Genomic DNA, 26,893 nt, shown 5'->3' with positions numbered 1-26,893 from the left:
CTACCCAAAAGAAGGCAAGGTCTTGAAAAAATATCTGTAACCCTCAGTTTGTTGCATTATTATTCACTCTGCCTAACATGAAAACAACTCAGGTGTCCATTACAATACAAATGGATAAGCAAAACATGATAGACACGTACAGCATACACTCGGGCTTAAAAATGAAGGAAATTCTGAGCTAAATGGGAGTAAGAGGTATGAACTAACGTTAAAAATAAATCAATCACAGAGATGAAAAGTACAGCATGGAGAAGAGTATAGTTAATAAGATTATAAAAGGTGGTTAGGTGACAGATGGGGACTACACTTATCTTTTTTTTTTTTTAAGATTTTATTTATTTATTCATGAGAGACACAGAAACAGAAGTAGAGACACAGGCAGAGGGAGCAGTTTCCATGCAGGAAGCCCCATGTGGGACTCTATCCCGGGTCTCCAGGATCACGCCCTGGGCCGAAGGTGGTGCTAAACTGCTGAGCCACCCGGGCTGCCCTACACTTATCTTGATGAGCACTGAGTAATTAATGTAAGGAAGTGTTGAATCACTATGTTGTCCACCTGAAACTAATATAATGCTGGATGTTAATTGTACTGCAATAAAAAAGAGACTTTCTTCCTAAGAGTTTATTGTTAATAATAGTGATAGTACTTCAGAATACCCCACTTACATGTACAATGTAAATAGGTAATATTTTACTTTCCAAGCAAATTTGTGAGCGTATGACCATTTACTTTGTGCCCCTTTGTGACTGGCACATCTGTGCCTCTGAAACAAAAGGCCTTAAGCACTTTTGTTAAATTGTTGACAAATAATCCCTTTATGCTGTTGTTCTCAAACCTGTTCTCTAGATGCTGGCATGTGTTATAAAATAAGGTGCAAATTTAGAACAATGCCTGTGTTGAAAGAAATGATTTAAACACCAAAAGAAAAAGGAAATTCTGACATATGCCATAACATAAGGATGGATTGTAAAGACATTATGCTAAGTGAGATAAGCCAGGCCCTTAAAGACAAATCCTCTATGATTCCACTAACATGAGGTACTTGGAGTTGTCAGAAGCATAGAGAAAGAACATAGAATGGTGGTGGCCAGGGGCTGGGGAAGAGGAGGGAAAAGGGGAAGTTATTGCTTAATGGGTATAGAGTTTCAGTTTTGCAAAAGAAAAAGAGTTCTGGAGACAGACACCGAAATTGGTTGCACCGTGGCATGAATATACTTAATGCCACTCAAGTGTGCGCCGAAAAATGAGTAAGATAGTAAATATTATTTTATGTGTGTTTACCACAATTTTTAAATTGGAGGGGGGAAAATGATTTTTTTAGAGGGAGGGAAGGGCAGAGGGAGAAGGAGAGAGAGAATCTAAAGCAGGCTGCCCCCAGCTCTCACAACCCTGAGATCATGACCTGAGCTAAAAATCAAGAGTTGGACTCTTAACCGACTAAGCCACCTAGGCACCCCCTACATGCATGTTTATACCAGCTTTATCCTTAATTGCCAAAGACTAGACACGACAAAACGTCCTTCAGCCAGTGAGTGGGTAAACACGTTGTTGTAGTTCTCCTCAACAACAAACAGGAACAATCTCCTGATACCTGCAACAACACAGATGTTGCCTGGTGGGTGATGTTCAATGAAAGAAGTCAGACCTAGAAGGCAAAATACTCTAAGTATGGCATGAATACAGTTACATGAATTTGGTGGAAAAAGAAAAAAAAAGAAAGCTATAGGAAAAGAGAAAAGGTCACTGGCTACCAAGACTAGAGGCTTGGGGAAAATTCACCTACAAAGGAGCACAAAACTCTCGAAAGAGGACACTGCCCCATAGTCTGTGGTGGTTACATGGCTCTCCACTTTTGTGGAGGCTCTTAGACCTGGAAGGGTGGCCTTTACTGTATGTAAATTACACCTCGATAAATCTGACTTTTAAAAATAATAATGAAAGCCAGCTATGTGCTTCTTTCATGCAGTATATCTGAAACAAACCCAACACGGACCGGTTGAGAATGTGAAAGAAGATACAATGAGCAAACACTAACCTGAAAACGGTGAGGTGCCTAAATATTAATGTCAGATTTTAAGGCATAAGGCATTGTTAAAAATGACCAGTCATTACCTAAAAGGAACAGTTCACTAAGATTCAACATTTCTAAAATCTAATTGCAACGGCTCAAAATAAAGCAAAACTGGATAGCTTTACATGAAGAAATTAACAAATTCATCCCCACTATAGAAAAATGTAATACAATTCTCTTAGTAATGGGTAGTTGAAGCCGACAAAAAGAAGTAAGTATATAGAATATTTGCATAGCACAATTAACGAACTTTTGAATTAAGTGTATATAGAACCCTGTACCAATCAGAGAATATATTATTTTGGAGCCTATGTAGAATTGCAAAACAGATCATGTAGGAGGCCAGAAACAAATCTCCCCAAATTTCTAAATTGGAAATCAAGGGGCACCTGGGTGGCTCAGTGGTTGAACGTCTGCCTTTGGCTCAAGGTGTGATCCTGGGGTCCTGGGATCGAGTCCCGCATCAGACTCCCTGCAGACAGCCTGCTTCTCCCTCTGCCTGTGTCTCTGCCTCCCTTTCTGTGTCTCTCATGAATAAATAAATAAAATCTTTAAACAAATAAGTAAATTGGAAATCAATGTAGTTACAAAAGATAACCAGAAATTCTAAACATCTGGAAATTTTGAACACACTTTGATAGGTTAAGAAAGAATTCCATGGAAAGTAGAAAATCCAAAGAACTAAATGAAAATGAAAATATCAAAATTGGTGTGGCTAAGACAGCATTTAGAGGAAAATTATGGCTTCAAAAATGTACATATCAGTCAATAAAAAGTTTGAGAAATCAGTGCTGGTGAAGACAAAAACAAATGATCTTACTATTTCTCAACATATACAGGGAAATGAAAGGAATGGCCAACCATTTCTCTAGATGCTTTGCCCCTTAATCAGAGGGTCTATTCGGTCATAAGGAAGAAGAATACCTCATGTACAGATGTTCAGCGTTGGTAAGGGAGCCTTGTTAACTAAATGTTTATGTAATTGAAATTATCCAAAGAAAATTAAAGATGAGTCGTGGTTTCACATTGTCCATATTACCTTCATGAGTACACACATAAACTGGCCTTTTTGGACAGTGTACCACCCTGTATAGGCTTCATCCATGAAGTTCTCTTGTTCTCAAGCAGGATGATCTGTTCAAACCATCCACCATCTACCAACCATCTACCCTGCCTAAGCTGCTAGGGTGAATTCAAAATTGAACCAAGTCAGCTTTGAGGGGCTCTAAAGTGTGGTTTGCCAGGGGGTCTAGGCAGTAGGGTGAAGTGCTAAGAGTTAAGGTTGGCAGGATAAACGTGACATGCCAGGGGGAGGAATGTCAGCAAAGGTTTGTAAGCAGTGAAATTATTAGCATAACCACAACTTTAGGGCAACGGCATCCCAGAACAGCCTACCTTCTTGAGTCCTGAAGTCATCCTCAGCAAAGATATTAAAGTTGCCACACAGCCCACAGGTCTTGTTGAAGTATCTGTCTGACAGCAGGACTTGAAAGTTGCCATTGCCATCAATTCTGGCCACAAAGCCGTAGGCCTCACTGGACAGCTTGTAGTAGCCAGCCTCGGCCTCTAGATACAGCCCATTGGAGGCGTAGGGCATGGAGATGCTGGAGGGACAAGGAGGAGCTCAGGAAGCGTGCTTCTCATGCATTTCCTCCATGTCCCTCCACCTTCCAACCCCAACCCCATGCTCCAGGGCTGGGACCTTGGTGCAAAGTCTCCTTGACCAGGAGTCGGGATATGGGGCTTTCACCCAGTCCTGCCACTCACTTTCCCTGGGCACATTTACTTCCTGTCTCTGGGCCCCGGCTCCCTCATCTGAAAAAACAAGGGGGGTTGCAAAGTGATCCCCAGGGTCCATATTAACCTGAACATTCTGGGCTTCTGACTTACCTTTGGGTCCCCTGCAGCATGGTACCATTGACAAACAAATGAATGTCGAAAAATTCTCCGAGATACACGGAGAGGCTCACTCTTTTGCCATTTTGGAAACCCCCTGAAAGAGAAAAGAGTCAGTAACTATGATTATTACCAAAAAAGCCGGGATATTTACCTCTAATCATCTGATGTACATCATTAATCCCATCTCATGGAGAACTCTCCCCAAGGACGTAACAAATGAACAACAACAAAAAAATCTTCCCCAAAATATAATTTACTCACTCATTTTTCCCTTCATCTAAAAATACTTATTGCACGCCTTCTGGATACATAGTCCACTAATAGTCTCTTCTATTTCTCAAAAGAAAACTGTAATAGCATGATCCCTGGGACGCTCAGTAGTTGAGCATCTGCCTTTGGATCAGGTCATGATTCTGGGGTCCTGGGATCGAGTCCCACATCAGGCTCCCCACAGGGACCCTGCTTCAACCTCTGCTTATGTCTCTGCCTCTCTCTCTGTCTTTCATGAATAAATAAATAAAATCTTTAAAAAAAAAGCATGACCCCTTCTTCTGGGAGCTTACCATCTAAGTAAGAGAAGGAGGCAGCAATTGACCATACTGTAAGGCAGTGAATAAAAGCAACATTGTGAATTAGCGGTAACAGGTACCCCAGGATAGAGTTATTTAATATGTCCTCTTAGGACAACCCAAATCAGAATCCCTGGGCTCTTGTTTAAAATGGAGACTCGTGAGTTCTGTCTCAGTTTACTGAATTTGATTCTCTAGGAGACGGTTAGAGATCCTGCGGGCAAAGTGCCTTGATCCACATGGGAAACTCAGGAAGGAGGCAATAAATGATTGATATTGCCATGAGATATGTGTGAATAGGCGAACACAAGAGAAAATCGTCTCTGAACAAGGGTTCAGCTGTGAGAGGCAAACCCAGAGGCCTGCAGAGGCCAGGGTGGGAGCAGTGACCTAAAAGCAGGGAAGCAAGCAGGAGCCCCATTTGGCACAGCACCATGGAGATTCATCCCACTGCGGGTCCCTGAGAACTGGAATCTCTAAAGATAACCGACTGGCCACAGAGAGTGAAGGAGCCAGAGGGAACAATGTAGAGTCTGAGTCTTAAGCCTCAGAGCTGGGAAGTTGCTAAAAATGAGAAAGAAAGATGAGGGGCAGCAGCAGACACAGAGATGGAAGATGCTGGAGAAGAGGGAGTCAAATATGGAGTTCGACGCCTGAGGGTCCTGCAGAAACGGGGCAAAGAACCCAGGCAAAAAGATAGGCTTGAAAATGAGGAAATATTCCCTCTCCTAGAAGAGTGTAGGCTCCAGTGGCTCAGCAAAAGAAGAGGCAAGAATGTCTGTGGAACTGGGGGCACCTCGGTGGCTCAGGTCATGATCCCAAGGTCCTGGGATTAAGCCCCACATCGGGCTCCCTGCTTGGCAAAGAGACTCCTTCTCCTTTTGCCCCCCTTCCTCGTGTGCTCTCTCTCTCTCTCTGAAATAAATTAAGTAATAATAATAATAATAATAATAATAATAATGGAATGTGGAACTAAGTGCAGGAGGTGGGAAGGTATGTTTGCATTAGATGGGCTGCTGCCATGGCTTGGGCCACTGACCAAATCAGAGAGAAAGAGTTCCCCAGCTGAGGCTTGAGCTGGACAGAGCTGCCGGAGGACAGCGATGAGCTATTGTAATGCACACGTGCACACACGCACACACACGTGCACATGCACCCATGCACTCACATATACACATGCACGCACGCACACACACATACACAAGCACGCACGCATACATGCGCGCACACATACACATGCACGCACGCACGCATGTACACATACACGTGCACGCAAGCACACACGCACGCACACACCAACCAGAAAATACAGTCGCTTCTGCTGAGATCTCGGTGAGGGAGTCACGGGTAAATAACTGGCCCATTCTAAGAGTAGATTCCTGAATGATCCACAGCCGCTCAGGGGCCCCCAGAGAAGGCCCCCAGACCACCTGCAGCCCACAAACCACGGTCTGCAGAGCTCCAGGCCACATTAAAGAGGGTGTTGTCCTGTTTCCCCGACGAGCTTGCCGGCTCTGCATTTTCACTTAGAACAGTTTTGCAGCAAGCAAATCTTTGAATAGTTAAGCAAACTTTCTGACGGCAAGAAATTAGCCAAAGATAAACAAACACAACCACCCAGAGAGGTGATCCGACAAAGGGAGCAAAGCACTAATGGCAGAATCTGAGCAGTGGGCATATGGATGGATGGTCGCCGTCTCAGTCTTTCAATGTTTCTACATGTTTGGACATTTCCAAGGTAAAATCTCGAGAAAACAAGCAAATGGGACAGCCTGGTGACAACCCTCCCCAGAGCCTTCCATGCCCCTGGGCCTTCGCAGTGGACCGAAGACCAGCTCCCTTCCCGGGCCTCCTCTGGAGCCGAGCCTACCCGACAGGGCACGGCTCCGTCTACCTCCTGCCTGCAGGAGAGGGTGCATGATGAGCCCAGGAAGCCGGAGGCTCTGGGTCCCTTATGACCGTAGAACCTGTCTCCTTATCAATGTGATTTTCCTTGCCCTCCATGGCCAGTGTCACAGAGCAGATGGACAGGCAGTCCTGTCCCTGCTTCACCGGGTTAACTTCAGCCAATATGTTGCCTCTGAGCCAAAGGCATCTCCTTCCTAGAAATGAGAGGAATCCCCATGTGCCTCTCCTGCAGGCTCTCCCATCCTCTCACGAGGATTCCAAAAGGCTCTGGAGAGCAAGTCAGCCAGGGAGCATGTAGCTGGAGGGTGGGTAGGAGACGCTCTGGATGCAACCAGGCAGCTTGGGGTGAGCCACCACCCTGCAGCTGTCAGAGCTTTCGAGGGTGTAGAATCACCCAAATAGTCGCTTGCTCCATGGAGGGCAGGTGCCCTAGGAAAGCCGAGCTCACTATCCCTGTAAGGGTGAAAGGCTCCCACTGTGTGGGGGTGCATGGGAGCCCCCACTCTTTGCAAATAAATAATAAAGGCAGCCTGTCCCCACTGATAGTGGGACTTGGATCCACCCAGGTGGCTACCCTCGGGATAACTTGCCCATCGTCACAGAGCCAGTGAATGGTGAGACAGTTGGGACTCTCAGACCAGGCGCTGGTTTAAGTATTTGAAGAGCTGGCTCTATGTGCCCAGGAAAGATCAACATTGGGAAGCCAGGGAGCATTGCTGAACAGAGACTGTGTGAGGCTGCGCCTGTCAGGGGAAGGGGGTGGCTGGCTGCCCAGGATCATCACTTGTCCAGGGGACAGTGCGAAGGGGGCGGGCACTACACTGTGAAGAGCCTGCAGGATTCCTGACACTGGACATCAGAGGGAGGCCCTAAGAGCAGTCACTCCACACCCAAAGCAGGTGGGCAGCAAGGAGATTTTTGGAAATGTGACCTGGAGAAGACTTCAATACAGAAAAACACACCATGGGGGTACCTGGCTGGCTCAGTTGGTAGAGCATGCAACTCCGGATCTGAGGGTCATGGGTTCAAGCTCCATGCTGGGTGTAGAGTTTACTTAAACATAAAAATCTTTAAGAGAGAGAGAGAGAGAAACAGTATGGCAGCAGGAAAACTCTTGGGGGATGGTCTAAACAGGTGGCTTTAAAAACCTTCTTGCTTATTCTCCCCTGGGTGGCTCAGTTGGTTAAGCAACCACTGAGGACAGGGTCCCAAGATCGACTCCTGCATCGGGCTGCCTGCTCAATGGGGAGCCTATTTCTCCTTCTTCCTCTGCCAACCCCCTGCTTGCGCTCTCCTACTCTATCTCTCTGTCAAATAAAAGCTTTTAAAAAAATAAAAAGACAAAACGTTTTTGCCCAGGAAGCAAAGTAAAAACGCAGTTTACTTCATGACCCAATATGCACACACCCATATGTTTCACATCCCTTACCCTTTCATGTGCCGTGCCCTCTGACACCTAAGGTTTTCTATTCTATTCCATTTAATTTCTTTAAATGCTGGTTACATCCATTAATTTTAAATCCATATGTTATGACTCACTTTGAAAAACACTGATGTAAAAAAAAAAAAAGAAAAGAAAAACACTGATGTAGAGATAGAGAAACTGAAGCCTAAATTGACAACATGGTTTGTCCACCCCAGCAAGAGTGACATTTGTGGCCAGGCACCTCTGTGTGGTGGGGCCTTCTGGTGTATGGCAGGCTAATTAGCAGGAACACCGACCTCCAGCCACTCAATGACAATAGCATCCACCCCCAAATTGTGACAATCCAAAATGTCTCCAGATCCTGCCAAATGTCCTCTAGGAGAAAAATCAACCAGGTTGAGAACCATTGGTTTATGCTGTTAACACGAGGCAGAGCCCATCCCCAGGTTTCCTGACTCCAAGTCTAAATCTCCTTTCGAAACACAAAGCTGCCTAACGGGGCCTCTGAGTGCTCTGGATTGAGTTAACCACTAATACAGGAGGGAACTCCGGATTAGCCTTATATTTTATTTGCTTCCTTCCCTCCCTGCAGAACGCAGGGGAGGATCTGATGATGTACAGCCATCAGGACAACGAGCTTATAAATTGCCAGTGAGCCCAGGAGGGACTCTGTAGACAAACAGGTTAGCGCTTCCTATAACCATTGAGAGAAATGGGCTGGGTGTCCCCCACAAGAGGCCAGAGCAAACCAGGGAAGTTCTCCCCATGGTGCTGTCTCTCGTCTGGCCTCATGAACTCAGTGACCGAGGGGACTAAGTGAGGGAGCAAGGCTTTCCCCCACATGTTGGATGGGACATGTACTGGGTAGCGAGCTGGCAGCTAGAACCAGGGTCAGATCTGGTGCTTTCCTGGACTTTAGAACGCGAAAATCACTAATGTGCATTTCTAACAAACACTCTACCTCCACGCCTGTGATTCTAATGCAGGTGATCATGTTACAAATGCCAAAAAACAGGGATCTGGTCTAATAGCGTCATTTACTAATATGGAAACTAAGGGTCCTCTGGGTAAGTGACTCAACACGGGTTGGTTGTTCTACGGCTCTCTCTGGGCTGGCTTGGAACCAGATCCTACAGCTTGCCTTGGGAAGAGCAGTCTCTGAGCAGTGGGCATCAGGACTCCAGTGGTCCCTGTGCCTGGTTCCTGGACCTGTGGGCCGCGGGACCTGTGGCCGTGGCCTGCCTGGACCTGCCCCGACCAAGAGCCAGGATCAAGGAAAGGCTCTTTCCCTTTGCACCAGGTGGTCCTTCATGCTTAGACATAAACACTTTACCCAGGATGTGAACAAGGTCCACAAGCCCTCTAGAGGAATGGAAATCTGTGATTTGGAAGCAAGGAAACAGGATGTCATTGGAGAACAATGGGGCAGAGGTGTATGTGAGGACAGACATGCACGTGTAAATTGGAAGTGTCATGTTAAGCGTGCCTGACCCTGGTGCCTGGTGCCTCGGGCCCTGGAAGCAGAAGTGCCAACCCACCCTCCCCAGCCCCAGCCTCCTCAGATTACTCCTCTCTTCCCAACACTCTCACCACCAGCAGCACCAAAAATACAAAAGTAACCACCCATTCTCTCTGATGTTAGCAGCATGAATTTTGGTGGGAATTAAATGAATCTGCGTTAAAGTGTGATTAACCCAGGACTGCCTGGGTGGCTTAGTCTGCTAAGTGGCTGCCTTTGGCTCAGGTCATGATCCCTGGGTCCTGGGATCGAGGCCCACATCAGACTCTCTGCTCCGTGGGGACTCTGTTTCTCCCTCTCCCTCTGCCCCTCTCCCTCACTCATGCTCTCTTGAACCATCTCTTTCTCAAATAGATAAATAAAATCTTTGAAGATTTGAAGCCTGCTTTAGGCCAATTACCTGCCAGAAAACTGACAGCTGACAAGTTGTTTTAAGAACAACACAGGGGCTCCTGGGTGGCTCAGAGGGTGAAGTGTCCACCTTCAGCTCAGGTCAGGACCCCAGGATCCTGGGATCGAGCCCTGCAGCTGGCTCCCTGCTCAGCAGAGGGTCTGCTTCTCCCTCTGCCTCTCCCCCTGCTTGTGCTCTCTCTCTCTCTGAAACCCCAAAAAGGATGGGCAGAAACGCCAGGCCTCAGACACAAACCCAAGCTAATGTCCCCCTGACCTTGACAGACACAGCCTCCAGGGCCCCGTGGCCCCATGGCCCACCATGTTCACGTCCAACAATTGGACACCCTGTGTTAAGGTGGCTACTTTCAATCACTAATATTGGGGTAACACTTCACACTTTCTCTCCCTTGATTCTCACAGTATCTCCATCTTAAAGATGAGGTGGTGGGAGCTAGGATGCATGCCCACTTCCCTAAGGACTCAGTGAACAGGGGGAGCCAAGACCAGTGCATGGTTTTCTGACTGTAACTGTGGCTCTTTCTAAGCTTCCTTTTCCACTGGGGGCAGAGCCACCACCTGCTAGGGGATGGAAAACAATCGGTCCCCACCCCCACGAGTGGTTGAGCCCAGAGCTGGACTGAGCCAGAGTGGTCAGGGGGCTTCCTGGAGGAGGTGACAGTGACAGCCTAAGTTTCCCTGCCTGTGAGGCGTACCCTGAATGGGGAGGGGTCCGGAGTGGGGTTTTAGATTTCATTACACCTTGTTTCAAATCCACCTCCAGGATAAGGAGTCCGCCGCTGGAGTCAAGACAGCAACCCCTAGTGTCTCCATATAGTCCCCCTTCCCAGAAAGTCTCCTGAAGCCAGAAGCCGCACAGTGGAGAGGGTGTCACTTGTCCTTCAAAATCTTTTCTCCTGTCACTCCTAATCCTCTATTCCCACTGATAGCCCAGACTCATCTTAGAGAAGGGGTCTTATGTAAGAGGCCTGTATGGAACCCCTCTATGATTTTTTTAAGATGTGTGGAACTAAGAACACATAGAAAGATCAGAAGATGGTTTCAATGTCAATTTCCTAGTTGTGATATTTGAGTATAGTTTTGCACAATGTTACCAATGAAGGGTAAACTGTTGTTGTGTTTTGTTTTTATAACTGCATTGAATCCACAATTAGCTGAAAATAAAAATGTTAATTTTTAAAAATAAATTAATCTTAGATATTATCTCCAGGACCTTTTGGATATTTTATGGAGATACAAGAAGCCACTCTGGGTTGTGGGTTGTGTTTTTTTTTTTTTTTTAATAGGGAAATTAAAAAGGAAGAAATGGTGTTTGCCTTGTGATGAGAACTTTTAAGACTTGCTCCCTTAGGAGCTTTGTACACCACATGGCAGTGTTAGCCCTGGTCATCATGTTGTACATCCCATCTCCAGGACTTATCTTAAAAATGGAGGGTTGTATTTTTTGACCACCTGTATCCAATCCCCCTTCACCCATTACCTGCCTCTGATAACCACAAATCTGATGTCTTCTTCTAAGAGTCTGGGTTTTGTTTTTCTTTTCTTTTCTAGATGCCACATAGAAGTGAGATCATACAGTATTTTTCTCTTATTTCATTTAGCATCATGCCCTGAAGATCATGTTGCTGTAACTACACTATGATTTTGAAGGTACAGAAATCCACTTAAAATAAACATTGGGGCCACCTGAGGCAGGAGGGGCTTGGTCCTGAGCCTCCCAGGGAAGGTGAGGGGTTGCTTTTTCTCCACAATTGCTCTCTTGAGTCACTACCCAGTTGCTGCCTCTAAAGCAAGGGGTGGGTGGAGGGTAAGTTCAGTATTCTGAATGACTTTCTCCATTTGTCGTGCGCTAAGGATATCTGTGGTCCTTTTCACATTCCTTGCCTGGTTATCATGGCCAAGACCACCCTACCTATTGCCTTTCTCACTTTCTGGACCATATTTGGCAAAGTAGCCTTTCCCTCTTCACTAGACTAGCTCCTCACTGCTGCTGAATCGAGGAACAAACTCCCTATCAGGCCGTCAGTCTCACCCCCTGACCCAGCCTTTCTTCCTGCTATTCCCCAGCCCCATGCTTCTCAAAGTCTCGTCCCCAAATCAGCAGCAGCAGCAGCAGGCAACTGGGAACTTATTGGAAATAAGCATTTCGGGATCCCTGGGTGGCGCAGCGGTTTGGCGCCTGCCTTTGGCCCAGGGCGCGATCCTGGAGACCCGGGATCGAATCCCACATCGGGCTCCGGTGCATGGAGCCTGCTTCTCCCTCTGCCTGTGTCTCTGCCTCTCTCTCTCTCTCTGTGACTATCATGAATAAATAAATAAAATCTTTAAAAAAAAAAAAAAAGGAAATAAGCATTTCAGGGGCACCTGGGCAGCTCAGTGGTTGAGCGTCTGCCTTTGGCTCAGGTCATGATCCCAGAGTCCTGAGATTGGGTCCGGCATCAGGCTCCCCATAGGGAGCCTGCTTCTCCCTCTGCCTATGTCTCTGCCTCTCTCTCTGAATAAATAAATAAAATCTTAAAAAAGAAAGAAATGAACATTTCAGTCCCTACTCCAGATCCACTGACTCAAAAACTCTGGTGATGGAGCCCAGCAACCTGTTTCTCACCAGCTCTTGCAGCGATCCTGACACAGGTTGTTTGAGAACCTGGTGCAAGCCACACTCACCTCCCCGTGGGGCTGCCGGGCTGCCGTGAGAGGTCATCCACCCCTCCAGCCTCCTCCCTGCACTCAGGCTGTCACCCCTGCATGCAGCACACACACACACACCCTGCTCTGTCCTTTCTGCCCAACAGAACCCCTCCCCCAAGGCTCCTCCCATGCCATGCTTTTCATGAAATCAGGGAGGCTCTTCAATACAACACGGCACCGGGCTTTGTGAACCCCCATGGTCAGGGCTGCCAGAGACCCCAGTGAGCCAAGCACCAGGAAACAAAGATGAGTGGGACATGGTCCTTCCTCCTCCTCATGGTGGAGGAGGAACAATTGCAGCCTAGTGAATTTGGGGCCACTGAATTCACACTGAGACAGAGTTTCTAGCAGAGGTAGGGCAGGTGGCGAAGGCATAAGGAGCAGCCAGAGAAGCAGGGGAGCCTCCTAGTTACAGCAGCTGTCAGACCACGCAGCAACCAGACAGCCCACCGTGCACTGAGCACCGAGGGCTGCATCCAGCCTGGGAGACCAGTGCAGTGACCGCCCCTAGAGCCCTCCTGCCTGCATCTGGGTAAGGGTCTGAGTGTTGACAAAAACATACCTTGACCAAACCTGAATTGGGCTCCTCTGAGCCCACCTCTCAGTTAGGTCCCCACCTTAGGCTTTGTCCTTGGTCTGATTAGTTCAGTTTAGTAAGAATCTTGCTGGGTCAGTTTATCAAAAATCCCTCATCCTTAATATCTGACCAGTTCCTCACACCCCTCCTCAATATCTTATCACCCCAGCCCGCCTTCAGCAAGAACCCTATCAGGCGGGCTTATCCAGATGTTTTCCCCGATGTGTTCCCCTTTGATTTTCCATCCACTGACACCACCACCACCACCACCCCGCCGCACCCAGCTCCTTGGCTGTAAGTCCCCACGTGGTCTTGTTATATTTGGAGTGGAGCCCTCATGTCTCTCCCCTACTGCACCCCCCTCATGGCAATGGCCCCTCCTGAATAAAGCCTTCCTGACTCTCTTTACCAACAGTCATGAAAAACTGCTTTAACAACATGGGTCTTCCATTGCCACATCATCTCCCCGAGGCTGCAGACTCTGTCTTTGCTAGGTTCTGCAGCATCCTCACTCACACGTCACACACATCTGATCCATTCCCAGTGTGAAGATCACTAAACCACAATCTTCCACCACCACCTCCAGCCCCACTCCTAGCCCTGGAGAGCACCCTCTCTCCTTAGTGCAGAAGAACATTGATGCATCCTGACAAGTGCAGATCAAAATCCAGCTCTTGCTTTTTTTAACTGTCAACCCTTGGCAGGATCATGCCACCTCCTCAGGCTGGACTTTTCATTTGTAAAACAGGGGGCTGCACCCATATGCACATCTCAGAACCACCGTGGGGTGCAGAGGTAATGCAGACACCATACCAGCACTCCTCCAGGAGCACATGAGGTGCTCAATCAACATCGCTAGGTACCCTGAATTCCACCAAGAATGTGGCAATGACCCCTCCCAAGTGCCAGGAACTCTGTGTGTTATGGAGCATCTTCTGGTTCATCGTTTTTCTTGATGTTTTACAGCTCCCAGAGCACCAGCTGGACACAAAGCAATGGACACAACCACTGGAAAGACATGAAGACTCTCTCCACCCCACCAGGCTCCCAAGAGAGAGACCTGGAGGGAAGCTCTAGGTTATAGAAAGGCCATTCCCGTCTGTGCTTCTGCAGGAATCTGCAAGCTCAGGCGCTGTCATCAGAATACCCCCACAGCCCTCGCCCTAGGGTTGAGCTTAGCTGACACCTGCTCTGGATCCCCCCACTTGAGTGCCCCGGACTCACCGATAAGTGAGATGGAGTGTTCCTGGCAGTCCCCAGCCAGGAGGTAACTGCAATCTCCCGCAAAGCTGTACATGCTCTCATCAAAGGTGTTGATGAAGTCACCTCCGAAGAGGCTACATCGGGCCATCGATGACCTTCCAACAGTCCCTTTTGTACAAAGTTTCCCTGGAGGGAGAGACTGCAGGTGAGCACATCTGGGATCATCAGCCCAACCCACTCCCGCCTTATAGAAATCAGGCTGTGTCGGATAAAAATTGGGCTGTAGGGAAGTACTTTCCATCCTAAACAAGACTAAAGTTGTTGCTTTAGGCCCTCAAAAATCACCGAGGAATCATAGCAATAATAAAGTAACAGCTCTACAGGATATCTATTTATTTTAAGACATTTAGTTACTGATTTAAAATGTTAATACATGCTTATCAGAGAAAACTTGAAGAATACAGAAGAAAAATACAAATAGGATAAAGTTATGTTACCAACATTCAGCAATAACTAGAGGTAACATATTAGTTTTCTCTTTCTATCTCACAGCATATATACAATTACAGATTTTTTACTTATTTGTAATTATCCCATACAAACTGTATAACCCGTCTGTTTCTCAATGGATTGTAAAGAATTTGTCATACCATTTTTGTATACTTGCAAAACATGATTTGTAGTGACTATAGTATATTTTGCATCTAAATATATACAGTGTGACTTCCTACTGTTAGCATTTTTCCAAATTTTTTTAACATAAGTAGATTGTAATGAGCATCCTTATACATAAATCTTCTAGTATATCTTGAACAGTTTATATTCAAATAAATTAGTATGTGTGTTCAACTCATAGAATCTATGAAGTGTTAGCTCCCTTAGGGCCACATGCTAACTCCCAGGAGTTAGCCACTCCTCCTGCCACTTCCCCACCGGCTGTGTGTGTGTGTGTGTGTGTGTGTGTGTTGTCATCAGGTATGGCACCAAAGAATAAATTTCTAAGTTTTCTGGATCCACTGGCAGAGGACTCCCCTAGTCAGAAGATGTAGAAGTTATGAAAAATGTACATTTTTCTCCACTCTACATTGTGAGCAGCAGGCTGGATGTTGCTGGCCCTGAGTGGTCTAAGTGGGGACAGAGAAGGGTCCCTCTTGCCATTCACAGACTCAGTATCTCAGCAAGGGAAATAAGGCAGTGTAGTCCAGTGAAAGAGTAGTGGCCTGGGACCAAGGAGAACTGACCTCTTAACTTTGCTTTATGTGACTTTGGAGCATTTGTTTTTCCTCTCTGACCCTCAGTCTCTTTGTCTGTACTCTGAGAGGTTCAACTAGATGACCTCAGCAATCTCTATCCAAGTCTTAGATTCCTTCTTCCCCAGCCTGCAGCCCCGTCATAGAGGACTGTTCTTGTGTGGCCCTTGTGCTTCTTAATTGTCCAATCAGAGTAGGCATTTGCAGGGACCTGCTCCTTGGGGAAAACAAGCCAGGGGCAGGGGGCTCTGAAGAAGCTTCAAGAGAGGAGTTAACCAGTGACTCTGGCAGGCCCAACACAAGCCTAACCCAGGGTGGCCACACAGGTGAGCTCCAGACACACCTGCTGATTCCTGAAAGGGAGTTATTCCAAATGGCCCTGAGACAGGAGTAAAGAATGGAAGCAATTTGGTACCTACCTGGCAAGATGAGGGCCAGAGCCAGCAGCACCCTCACAAGTCTGGTAGGACTCATCTGCCACGAAGCAGGAGAAATGATTAGTGATCACCGTCCTCGCAGAGAGCTACTGGTATGTACTACTGTCCGTGTGCAAAGTGGGAAGAATTTTTTTTTTTAAAAAGCAAGAAAAAAGATTGATCCTCACTGGCCCCTGTTTGCCCTTGAACATGGAGTGCTGGTCCCAAAAAAAAGCTCCCAGCCAGGACCAGGCCCAAGAATAAGAATCACTGTGAGCCAGATCCCAGATGCCTTTCCCCAAACCGTAGTCCCAGAGCCCAGACAGAGGAGGAAATCTCTGCCTCTCCTCTCTATGCCTCCAGGCCAGCCTAGCCCCTCATTACCCCGCACTCCTGCACCAGCTAGGAGCTGACACGCACCTAATTCCCTCCTGCCTCTTCATCCTTCCACGCCTGGCAGCAAACTGGAGAGAAGGAGCTATCTCATGCTTCTGCTCCCACCACAGGCACCCACACATGGAGAACGCTCAACAACCAGATTTGCGGGTCAGTCCCCAGCGCTATACCATGAGCACGTGGCCTAGTGCCAGCCCGGAGGAGCGGCTCAGGCAATGAGCTGATGAATGAACAGGAGTCTGGTAGCCCCAGGCCCAGGCAAGGCCCCCCATAGCGTGCCCCTCTCCGGAGAGAGACCGTTGACCCTGGCTGCAGAGCACACTCCAACCCCTTAGCGCCCCTGCCACAGCCCTCTCCTCTTGAAAACGTTGTTAAATGGGTACAGAATCTATCACCTGAGATTTGCTGGGCCGGGGTTCCTTTCCTACCCAATTCCTCATCCAACCAACCAAAAAGAGACAAACCCGATCTGTCATTCGCCTGTGAGAGGAACACTTCAACGTCAGGGATAGTCACGTCGTGGCCTCAGAGCAGGTGACCCTCTACAACCTCCCAACACACAGGTAGATCAAGCTGCTCCCAGAAGACACCCAGACGTGAGAGCAAAACCCATTCCAGGCTTGCCACATCAAGTATCACAAGCGGTAAGCCGGGCATGCACGGAAGCAGCCACAGGACACCCCAATGACAAGTGAAGAGCCGGCCTAAGGGTGGTCCCTGGCTTTGGATCACCCTCCAAACAAGCCCTTCCAGCCCCGGGACAGAGGACACCCCTTCTTCCCCAGGGGCTGAGACCAGTCCTGATCTTCCTCCCCCAACTCAGCCAGTCCTGCTCCCAAAAGACCAGACCTTTCCCTGCAAGCGGGGCCAACAGGTATCTCGAAGGTCCGCTGGGAAGGTGGCCGCACGACAGCGCCACCGGCCTAGGCCATGCTCCCAGCAGCTGAGGCCGACCCGGACGCTGCGCCTCTGGCCTGTCCCGCTGCTAAGTGACCCAGGGGCTGCACGCCCGCGGCCAGGGGAGATAAAGCCCAGTGGTGACGTCCACCAACCCCCTCCTTCCCCACCACAATAGCCCTGGGCCGCCACCGCAGGGATTGGCCTCCTGCTAATTACTAACAGGAAACAATGAACGGAAACGGTATTAGGAATACCTCCAAGCCGATAAGGCTTTGAAAAGTTTGGTGGGAGACCTCGGACAGCTGCCATAATGAGGGGCCTCGGCCTCCCCACGCCCCCCCGCACCCCAACCCTGGTCCTCCCCACGCAGAGACGTCCACACGCAGGGGATGACCGGGAAGGCTGGCTGTCCCCGGGGCAGGGGGAGAACCCGGACCCCCTCCAACGGCTCCTGGATCCGGCTTCCAAGGCCAGACACCGGGGAAGTTTGGAAAAACACCTCAACCTGAGCCAAATTAGCCGCTGTGTTTGCAGAGAGAAGAGAAATAATGCTTCCTGCCCATGCTGAGGTATGAATGATGCAGTCCTGGCCCTGACGAAAACAGGCCCTCCGCGTCCTGGTGGCCATTCGCCGCCGACTCCGTGAGGGGCCTGCTCCCAAGCCCAGGCCTTTGGAAAATGATGGCCCGGCGGGCTTCGTTCTCGTCCTCCCCGCAGACGCTTCCTCCCGCTGCTGGTGCCTGACTCCTCCTGGCCTCCCGCACACCCCCCACACACCGCCGCCCCACGCGCACGTGCACATACCAGACAGCCACCACACCCCACATGCACATACACATATGTGCATACCGCATATACACATATCACGTGCACGTATTTACACACACCACACCGCACGTGACACACCACATGCATAGCCACACATCACATACATACCACGTACACTACCTACACCACACACACATCACACACTCACACCATGTACACCACACGTGCACACACACCACATACATGCCTATCACACACATACCACATATATGCACATGCCACATACATACGCACTACATGCACATACCACATGTACCACACATACCACATATGCCACCCATACACATAGAGCATACACACAACACATACACCACACCCATACCCACATGACATCACATACACACTGCATACATACACTACCCACACCACACAAACACACATACCACCATATGCATATACACACAGCACACATACAACAAACATACACACATCATACACATACACCACATTACCACATACATACACGCACCCCACAGAATGCACACATAGCACATGCACATACACATACCATCCATACATATCACACACGCCATACACATATACACCACACACGCACACGCCACGCACACACACGCTATATGCACACATATATCATACATACCACACCACACATACCAGACATACCACACCCACATGTACCACACACTACATACATTACCCATACTTCACAAACACCCACACAACACCACACACAACACCACATGCACATATATACACATACCACATACATACATGTGCCACATACATACCACACACACATATACACCAATCTCCCATTTGTAAGAGCCTAATCTGCTAAACTCATTCCTGCTAAAAGAGGTAGCTGATAAAATAGAGGAGGAAGGTGACTCTCTCAGGGTGGGGATCCAGGCACTGTGACAGGCCGACTCAGAAACACTCAACAAAGGAGGCCCACCTCACTGCTTCTCATGTGTGGTTACCACTTACCCTAAGACTCTGGGGACCACCCATCCCCAAACACCCCCCTCCCCACACACGTGCCTCACACTCCACCACTCCCTCTACCACCCAGGAGAGGAGGATGAATGTTCCTGAGGAAGAAAATGGTGGTAGAGGTAGAATTCGTATGATAGAGTGGAAAAGATACTGAAGGATTTCCACTTCCAGCTGGGTTTTTTTTTTTTTTTTTTTTTTTTTTGGCTAGATAAACCTGGAAATCTGCCCACTGTGAAATATCTTTAAACATTGTGTTACATATGACAAATACTTTTTTAAAAATATTTTATTTACTCATGAGAAACACAGAGGGGGGGCAGATACAGGAGAAGCAGGCTCCACACAAGGACCCTGATGCAGGACTTGATCCCAGAACCCCAGATCACACCCTGAACCAAAGGCAGATGCTGAACCACTGAGCCACCCAGACATCCAGAAAAATACTTTTTAAAAAAATATTTATTTATTTATTCATGAGAGACACACAGAGAGAGGCAGAGACACAGGCAGAGGGAGAAGCAGGCTCCATGCAGGGAGCCTGATGTAGAACTCGATCCCAGGACCCCAGGATCATGAGCCGAAGGCAGGTGCTCAACCACTGAGCCACCCAGGCGCCTCCAAATACTTTTTAAACACACAGCTAACCTGGGAGCAGAATAATGGATATCTCCAAAGATCAAGGATCCCCATGAGCAGGAAATGGTACCAGTCTACAAGGTTAGTGAGTCCAGGTACCATCCAGGCTTGAGGCTAAGCTCTGCAAGAATACAAAATGAGGGATCCCTGGGTGGCACAGCGGTTTAGCGCCTGCCTTTGGCCCAGGGCGCGATCCTGGAGACCCGGGATCGAATCCCACGTCGGGCCCCCAGTGCATGGCTGCTTCTCCCTCTGCCTGTGTCTCTGCCTCTCTCTCTCTCTCTCTCTCTCTCTCTCTCTGTGTGACTATCATAAATAAATAAAAAATTAAAAAAAAAAAAAAAAAAGAATACAAAATGAGGCTCTGGGCCTGACCCAGGTAGAGCTCTGGGCAAGACCCCGGCATAAAACTGATATTTGAAAGGGAATCTTCCAAAGGATGGATCAGGAAAAGTCCCTGCCACCAACATGGAAAAGGATCTTGTCTATCTCCATTGGTTTTAGTGATGGGAAAATAAAGTCTTTCTCCAGAATCTGTAGCCATGGGCCCACACTCATGGAGTTTTTGGGTTCAAATTGTCATCACCACACAGTCCTGGAACTCCCGAGTTGAGAAGTTGACACAGAAGTAAGTCTTGGACCAATACCAGGGGCTCCCAGCAGAAACAAATAAATTAAATCTATCTAAAAATATAATCCTTTTCCCAGGTCCCATACGATATCCAGAGATAAAGCTCTCCAGAGGATTAACTCAAAATCACAACTGTTAAAACACTTGAGAAAACAATCCACCATGAGCAAGAATAGACAGTCACAACCAAAAGCAGGATTAGATCCACCAAGAACCTCAGATAATAAAATGATCAAACAGAGATGGAAAAAATCAAAGTGGTTAAAACTGTCATAGGCTAAAGATCAGGAATTGAACACATAAAGGAATCAAATTTGATACGAAGACAAAAGGAAGATTTGAGAAAGAACTTTTAGAAATGAGAATACATAGTAGATTCACTGAAAAATCAAAATACATTTCTGAAGAAAAAAACTGATGGAAGATAGAGCTGAGAAAATTATTCAAAAAGACAAATAGATGAACAAATGAGAGATGGGTTAAGAAACATAATAGAAAAAAAAAAAGAAGCATAATAGAATAAGAAAATCCAGAGAAGTGCTGAGAAACTGTCCTTTGGTATAGATGTCTATATGTCACGCCTTAGCTTGAATGCACCGCAGAAGCCAGTCCTGAGAGTGTTAGTGCAGATAATGTATCTGGGGAAAAAGAAACACCAGCAGGGAAGTGGGGACGTGACATGAGGAAGGGAGGCCAGGCAATAAAAGATATTTATTGAACAGCCATCATGTGGGCCATTTAACTTAATCCTGTGATAAAAGTATGGAGAAAGGGTGAGTCTCATGCTCAGAATTATCCCACTCCTGGATCAAGAGAGCAGGGGTATTTGTACACCTACCCACATCACTAATTGTCAGGGGCTGCTCCTGGATGGTATTAACCCCCCAGATTTGTGGCCCTCAGGCACAGTGGTGCAGACACTGGTGGGCTAGAAGAATCACACAAAGTTCAGGAGAGGCACTGCAGCATCTGTCCTGCCTAATTAAATTATCATTCAGAGTTAGCGGAAAGCAGAAACATTTTTCAGAAAAATGACAGTGTGTTTAACATTAGGTGACCTTTCTGAGAGAACTACTAAAGAAAGTGCTTCAGGAGGAAGGAAATTAAACCCAGAAAGAAAATGTCAGAAAAAAAAAAAGAAGAAAGAAAAAGAAAATGTCAGAAAAAAGGCAAATCAAGAAACTGGTAATACAGAGGTATATCTGAGCAGGCAGTGATTGCATAAAACATTAACAATAACAACGATTACTTAAAGAGTTAAAAAAAAAAAAAAAACGATAGAACCAAACTACCAGATAGCAATAGCACCTAAGACAAGGAGTGGGTGATGGGAGTGAAAGCATATCAAGATCCTTGAATTGCTCAGGAGACAGAAAGGGATAATAACTGTAGGCTTGGTTAAGGCTACCATGCATACTGGAATTTTAAGAGAGGCTACTAAAAATAGAATTAAATGTAAGTTTTCCAAACCAAGGAGGAAAAAACAGGAAATAAAACTAGATTGACCGGGGTGGGGGGGTGGGGGGACACATGAAAAGGGCAGGGCAAACAGCATGAATTAAGATAGCACAAAACATCCAAACATGGTTAATTAGCAGTAAAGAGAAGGATTATCATATTGGATTTTTTTTTAAAGGTTCACAACTCAGCAACATTCAAAAGACCTAAACCATAAAGACACAAAGACAGCAAGAAAAAAAGGCAAAAGATCATTGGTAACCAAGAGAAAGCTGGCTATACTACCATCAGGCAAAATTGACCTAGGATAAAAGTCATCTTTAGACATAAAGAGTATAAAAAGTTGGTAAAAAGTTGGTAAAAAGTTGAACTCATCAGGAAGAGATAATAATTATAGATTCACGTGCACTTCATAATATAAGCTCCAAATGCATTTTTTTAAATTATTGAATTATAAGGCAAAGTGAAAAAAAGCTTCAGGTAAAAGTAAACAATATTCACTTATACAAAACAAGTAATCAAAAACATCTTAGTAAGGGGCACCTGGATGGCTCAGTAAGTTAAGTGTCTGACCTTTGGTTTCAGCTCAGGTCATGATTTCAGGGTCATATCAGCCCCACATCTGGCTCTGTGCTCAGTGCAGAATCTGCTTATGATTCTCTGTCTCTCTGTCTCTCTCCCCTGCCCCGCACTGTCTGCCTCTCCTGCTCGTGTTCTCTCACATGTGCACTCTAAAATACATAAATTTTTTTAAATTCTTAGTAAACTGCTAAAAGAAGGGAATATTCTTGACCTAAGAAAGATAGTAAACTTCACAATTATGATACATTATAAGCCACTTTCCCTTTAACAACTGGAATATAAAGATGCCCAGTATCATTACTGCTTTCAACATTGGATCAGACGTTCAGGCCAGTACACTAAAAGAACTCAAGGATATATATGACTTTGAAGGGAAGAAGCAAAATAGTTATTATTTGAAGACATCACTGTCTGCATAGAAAAATTCCAAAGAGGACACCTGGGTGGCTCAGTGTTTGAGCATCTGCCTTCAGCTAAGGTCGTGATACTGGGGTCCTGGGATCGAGTTCTGCATCAGGCTCCCTGCATTTTCTCCCTCTGCCTATGTCTCTACCTCTCTCTGTGTGTCTCTCATGAATAAATAAAATCTAAAAAAAAAAAAAAGAATTCAGCAGTTTGCTGAAACAAGATGAATTTTCAAAACCTATTATGTTCCAATATAATTATAAAATGGAATTTTTAAAATGACTCTATCAGGAAAACAAACACTGTAAGGCACTTAAGAATGAATTCCAGGAAAAAAAATGAATGAATTCCAGGGGCACTTGGCCAATTGGTGGAGGATGCTACTCTCATGCAACTCTTAATCCCTAGGTCATGAGGTGAAGCCCCACGTTGGGTGTAGAGATTACTAAAAAAAAAAATAAACTTTTTAAAAAAAAAAAGAAAAACTAAAAAAAAAACTTTGAAAGAAAATAAAAGTAAACAATATAAGAAATAGATTGTTATTTTAAAAAAAGAAATTCCATAAAATATGTACCTTTATGCAGAAAATCATAAACTGTGTTACAAGACATAAAAGAAAAGGCAACAGGGAGACACACTGTGTTCATACTTATTAAGTCACAATAATGTAAAGATACCAGTTATCCTCAAATGAGTCTGTAAATTAAATGCAATTCCAATCAAAATGCAGCAAGATTTTTCATGAAATTGTACAAGCTGATCAAAATCCATATGGAAAGGAAAGATTAAGAATAATTCAGACAACTTCAAATTTAAAATTGTCAATAGTAAAAGAATAGGCTGGTATCAAAAAGATAAGATATAACAGGAGTTGGCGAGAATGAGGAGAGAGGAGACCCCTCCTGTGCTGTTGGTGGGAATGTAAATTGGTGCAACCACTATGGAAAACAGCAGAGAAGTTCTTCAAAAACCTATTAAAAAAGGGGGGGGGGGAAGAAATACCATATGATCCAGCAATCTCACTTGTAGGCATTTATTTGAAGGAAATGAAAACACAAATTCAAAAATAGATATGCGTATTCATTGCATCATTATTTACAATAGTCAAACCATGGAAGCAATCTAGTGTCCACTGATGAATGAATGGATAAAGAAGATGTGATATATATACACAAAGGAATATTTCTCATCCATGAGAGAGAAGGAAACCCTGTCTGTGACAGGGCATTATGCCAAGTGACATAAATCAGAGAAAGACAAATACTTTATGATCTCACATATGGATTCTAAAAGAAAACCTAATTTAAAAAGCAAGCTCAGGGGCACCTATGTGGCTCAGTCAGTTAAATGTCTGCCTTCGGCTCAGGTCATGATCCCAGGGTCCTGGGATCTAGCCCCACGTTTGGGCTCCCTGCTCAGCAGGGAGTCTGCTTCCCCCTCTCGGTCTGCTCCTCTCCCTGATCATGCTCACATGCTCTCTCTCTTTTTCTCTCTCTCTCTCTTAAATAAATAAATAAAATCTTAAAAAAAAAAAAAAAGGCAATCTGATAGATACAGAGAACAGACTGGTGATAGCCAGGTACAAAAGATGGGGGTGGGCAAAATGGGTGAAAGAGATCAAAAGATTTGAGTTTCCAGTTATTAAAAAATCATTAAGTCAAGGGGTATAATGTACAACATGGTGATTATAGTTAAGAATAGTGTATTGGGGGGACACCTGGGTGGCTCAATGGTTTAGCACCTGCCTTCAGCTCAGGGCATGATCCTGGAGTCCCAGGATCAAGTCCCACATCAGGCTCCCTGCATGGAGCCTGCTTCTCCCTCTGCCTGTGTCTCTGCCTCTCTCTCTCTCTCTGTCTCTCATGAATAAATAAATAAAATCAAAAAAAAAAAAAAGGAATACTGTATTGGATATTTGAAAGTTGCTGAAAGGGTAGATCTTAAAAGTTCTCATCACCAGAAAAAAAAAAAATTGTAACTATGGGCAATGTCAGATGTTAACTAGACTTATTGTGGTGATCATGTCATAATATATACAAATATCAAATCATTATATTGCATACTAGAACTAATATAATTGTATATGTCAATTATTTCTCAATTCTTTTTTTTTTTTTCTCAATTCTTTTAAAGTAAAAAAAAAAAAAGAAATAGACAAACGACCCAGGGGCACTCAGCAAGTAATACAGAAAGACAATTCACAGGAAAGGAAGAAACCCGTTTGGCCAGTAAACAGATGAAAAATCATTCAACACCGCTGGTCATCAGGAAAATCCAAAATAATACCACAATTAGTTATCTACCCATCAGATTGGCAAGGATGTGAGGCTACTGGAACTCCTATTTGCTGTTGTTAGGACAAATGGTGTATCACTTTGGAGAGAAATGTGGAAATAGCTATTATATTTAAAGATGCTCTCCCCTGTGACCCAGCAATTATACTCCTAAGCATATCCCCCGGAGAAACTTTCATCCAAGTGCACAAAGCAACTTGCACAGAATGCTTCCCTGCATCACTGAATGTAATCACAAAAATGTGTAAACAACCTAAACACACTTTAACAGCATGAATAAATAAACTGTGGTACATTCATCCTATGAAATGCCAAACAGCAGTCAACATCTTGATCTCAGGGATTCCTGGGTGGCGCAGCAGTTTAGCGCCTGCCTTCGGCCCGGGGCGTGATCCTGGCATCCCAGGATTGAGTCTCATGTCGGGCTCCCTGCATGGAGCCTGCTTCTCCCTCTGCCTGTGTCTCTGCCTCTGTGTGTCTCTCATGAATAAAAAAATAAAATCTTTAAAAAAAAAAAAAGAAAGAAAGAAAACAAAAATCTTGATCTCAGCTTAAGTCTTGACCTCAAGGTTGTGAGTTCAGCCCCATATCGGGGTCCACGCTGGGTGTGGAGCCTACTTTAAAAAAAATTATCTAGGCTGCGTGTACCAACATGTATAAATTCCAAAATAATGGTGAGCAAGAAATAAAAGCAGATATCCAAGGATCTCTACAGGATGATGACATATATGTAAAACTAAAGACCATGTAAAATAAAACTGTATACTATTGCTTATAAATATGTTTAATCACCAGTAAAGTACACATACATATTTATGGTGTGTTAACCAGTAAATTCAGGGTAGTGGCTGCGTCTAGGGAGAACAAAGATGGGATCCAGAGAGCAATACGTAAAGGGCTGTCCCTCTTTGTATATGTTTTATTTATTTAATCATTTCAAAAATATGAGACAAGTATGGAGCCATGTAGAGATCAAACCAAGCTGGCTGTATTATCAATGTATCCATTCTACTATATTATCCTTTCCAGTTTTCTGTATGGTTGAAATTTGCATTTCAAAGATAAAGCCCTGGGAGCCTGGGTGGCTCAGTCAGTTAAGAATCTGCCTTGGGCAGCCCCTGTGGCCCAGCGGTTTAGCGCCGCCTGCAGCCCAGGGCGTGATCCTGGAGACCCGGAATCGAGTCCCGTGTTGGACTCCCTGCATGGAGCCTGCTTCTCCCTCTGCCTGTGTCTCCGCCTCTCTCTCTCTGTGTGTGTGTCTCTATGAATAAATAAATAAAATCTTAAAAAAAAAAAAAAGAATCTGCCTTCAGCTCAGGTCATGATCTGGGGTCCTGGGATCAAGCCCCTTATCAGGCTACCTGCTCAGTGGCGAGTCTGCTTCTCCCTCTCCCTTTGCCTCTCCCCCTGCTTGTGTGCTCTCTCTCTCTCAAATAAATAAATAACTTTTAAAAAAATTCTTTTAAAAAAATAAAATAAAAAGATAAAGCCCTGAAGCCAGGAACCTTGGCATGTGGCTTTGCCCTTACAAGCAGCACAGTGACTGGCATCCTTGTACACACATTTTTGCACATGTGGCCTATTACCTTAAAAAAAATTCATAGCAGTAAAAAAAAAAATTGCTGGGTCAAAAGGCACAAAAATTGTTAAGATTTTTATGTATTCTGCCAAAAATTATACTAATTTACCCTTTCAAAACATCTTATTATTATTATTATGATCTGAATATATGTCCCCCAATATTCATATGTTGAAGCCCTCCCTACCACTGTGATGATATTGGGAGGTGGGCCCTTCAGTAGTTAGGGTTAAATGAGACCATGAAGTTGGGGCCCTTGATGACATTAGTGCTTATAAGAGAAGAAGAA

General features: G+C 45.6%; 1 protein-coding gene across 1 annotated transcript in view; it reads right to left on the bottom strand.

The window, feature by feature from the left end:
- The window catches only part of VWF (von Willebrand factor), a 137,338-nt gene extending 120,266 nt beyond the window's left edge, over nucleotides 1–17,072 (bottom strand). Inside the window, 5 exon segments of the mRNA XM_035707072.2 lie at nucleotides 3,468–3,676; nucleotides 3,963–4,065; nucleotides 14,294–14,458; nucleotides 15,942–15,996; nucleotides 16,799–17,072. Coding sequence (XP_035562965.2) covers nucleotides 3,468–3,676; nucleotides 3,963–4,065; nucleotides 14,294–14,458; nucleotides 15,942–15,996; nucleotides 16,799–16,810 — 544 coding nt within the window. The 5' untranslated portion in view covers nucleotides 16,811–17,072.
- Between the last annotated feature and the right edge of the window lie 9,821 nt (nucleotides 17,073–26,893).

This window comes from Canis lupus, chromosome 27 (assembly GCF_003254725.2).
Source record: "Canis lupus dingo isolate Sandy chromosome 27, ASM325472v2, whole genome shotgun sequence".
NCBI classification, from domain to species: Eukaryota; Metazoa; Chordata; class Mammalia; order Carnivora; family Canidae; genus Canis; species Canis lupus.
This window is presented reverse-complemented; position numbering and strand designations above follow the sequence as displayed.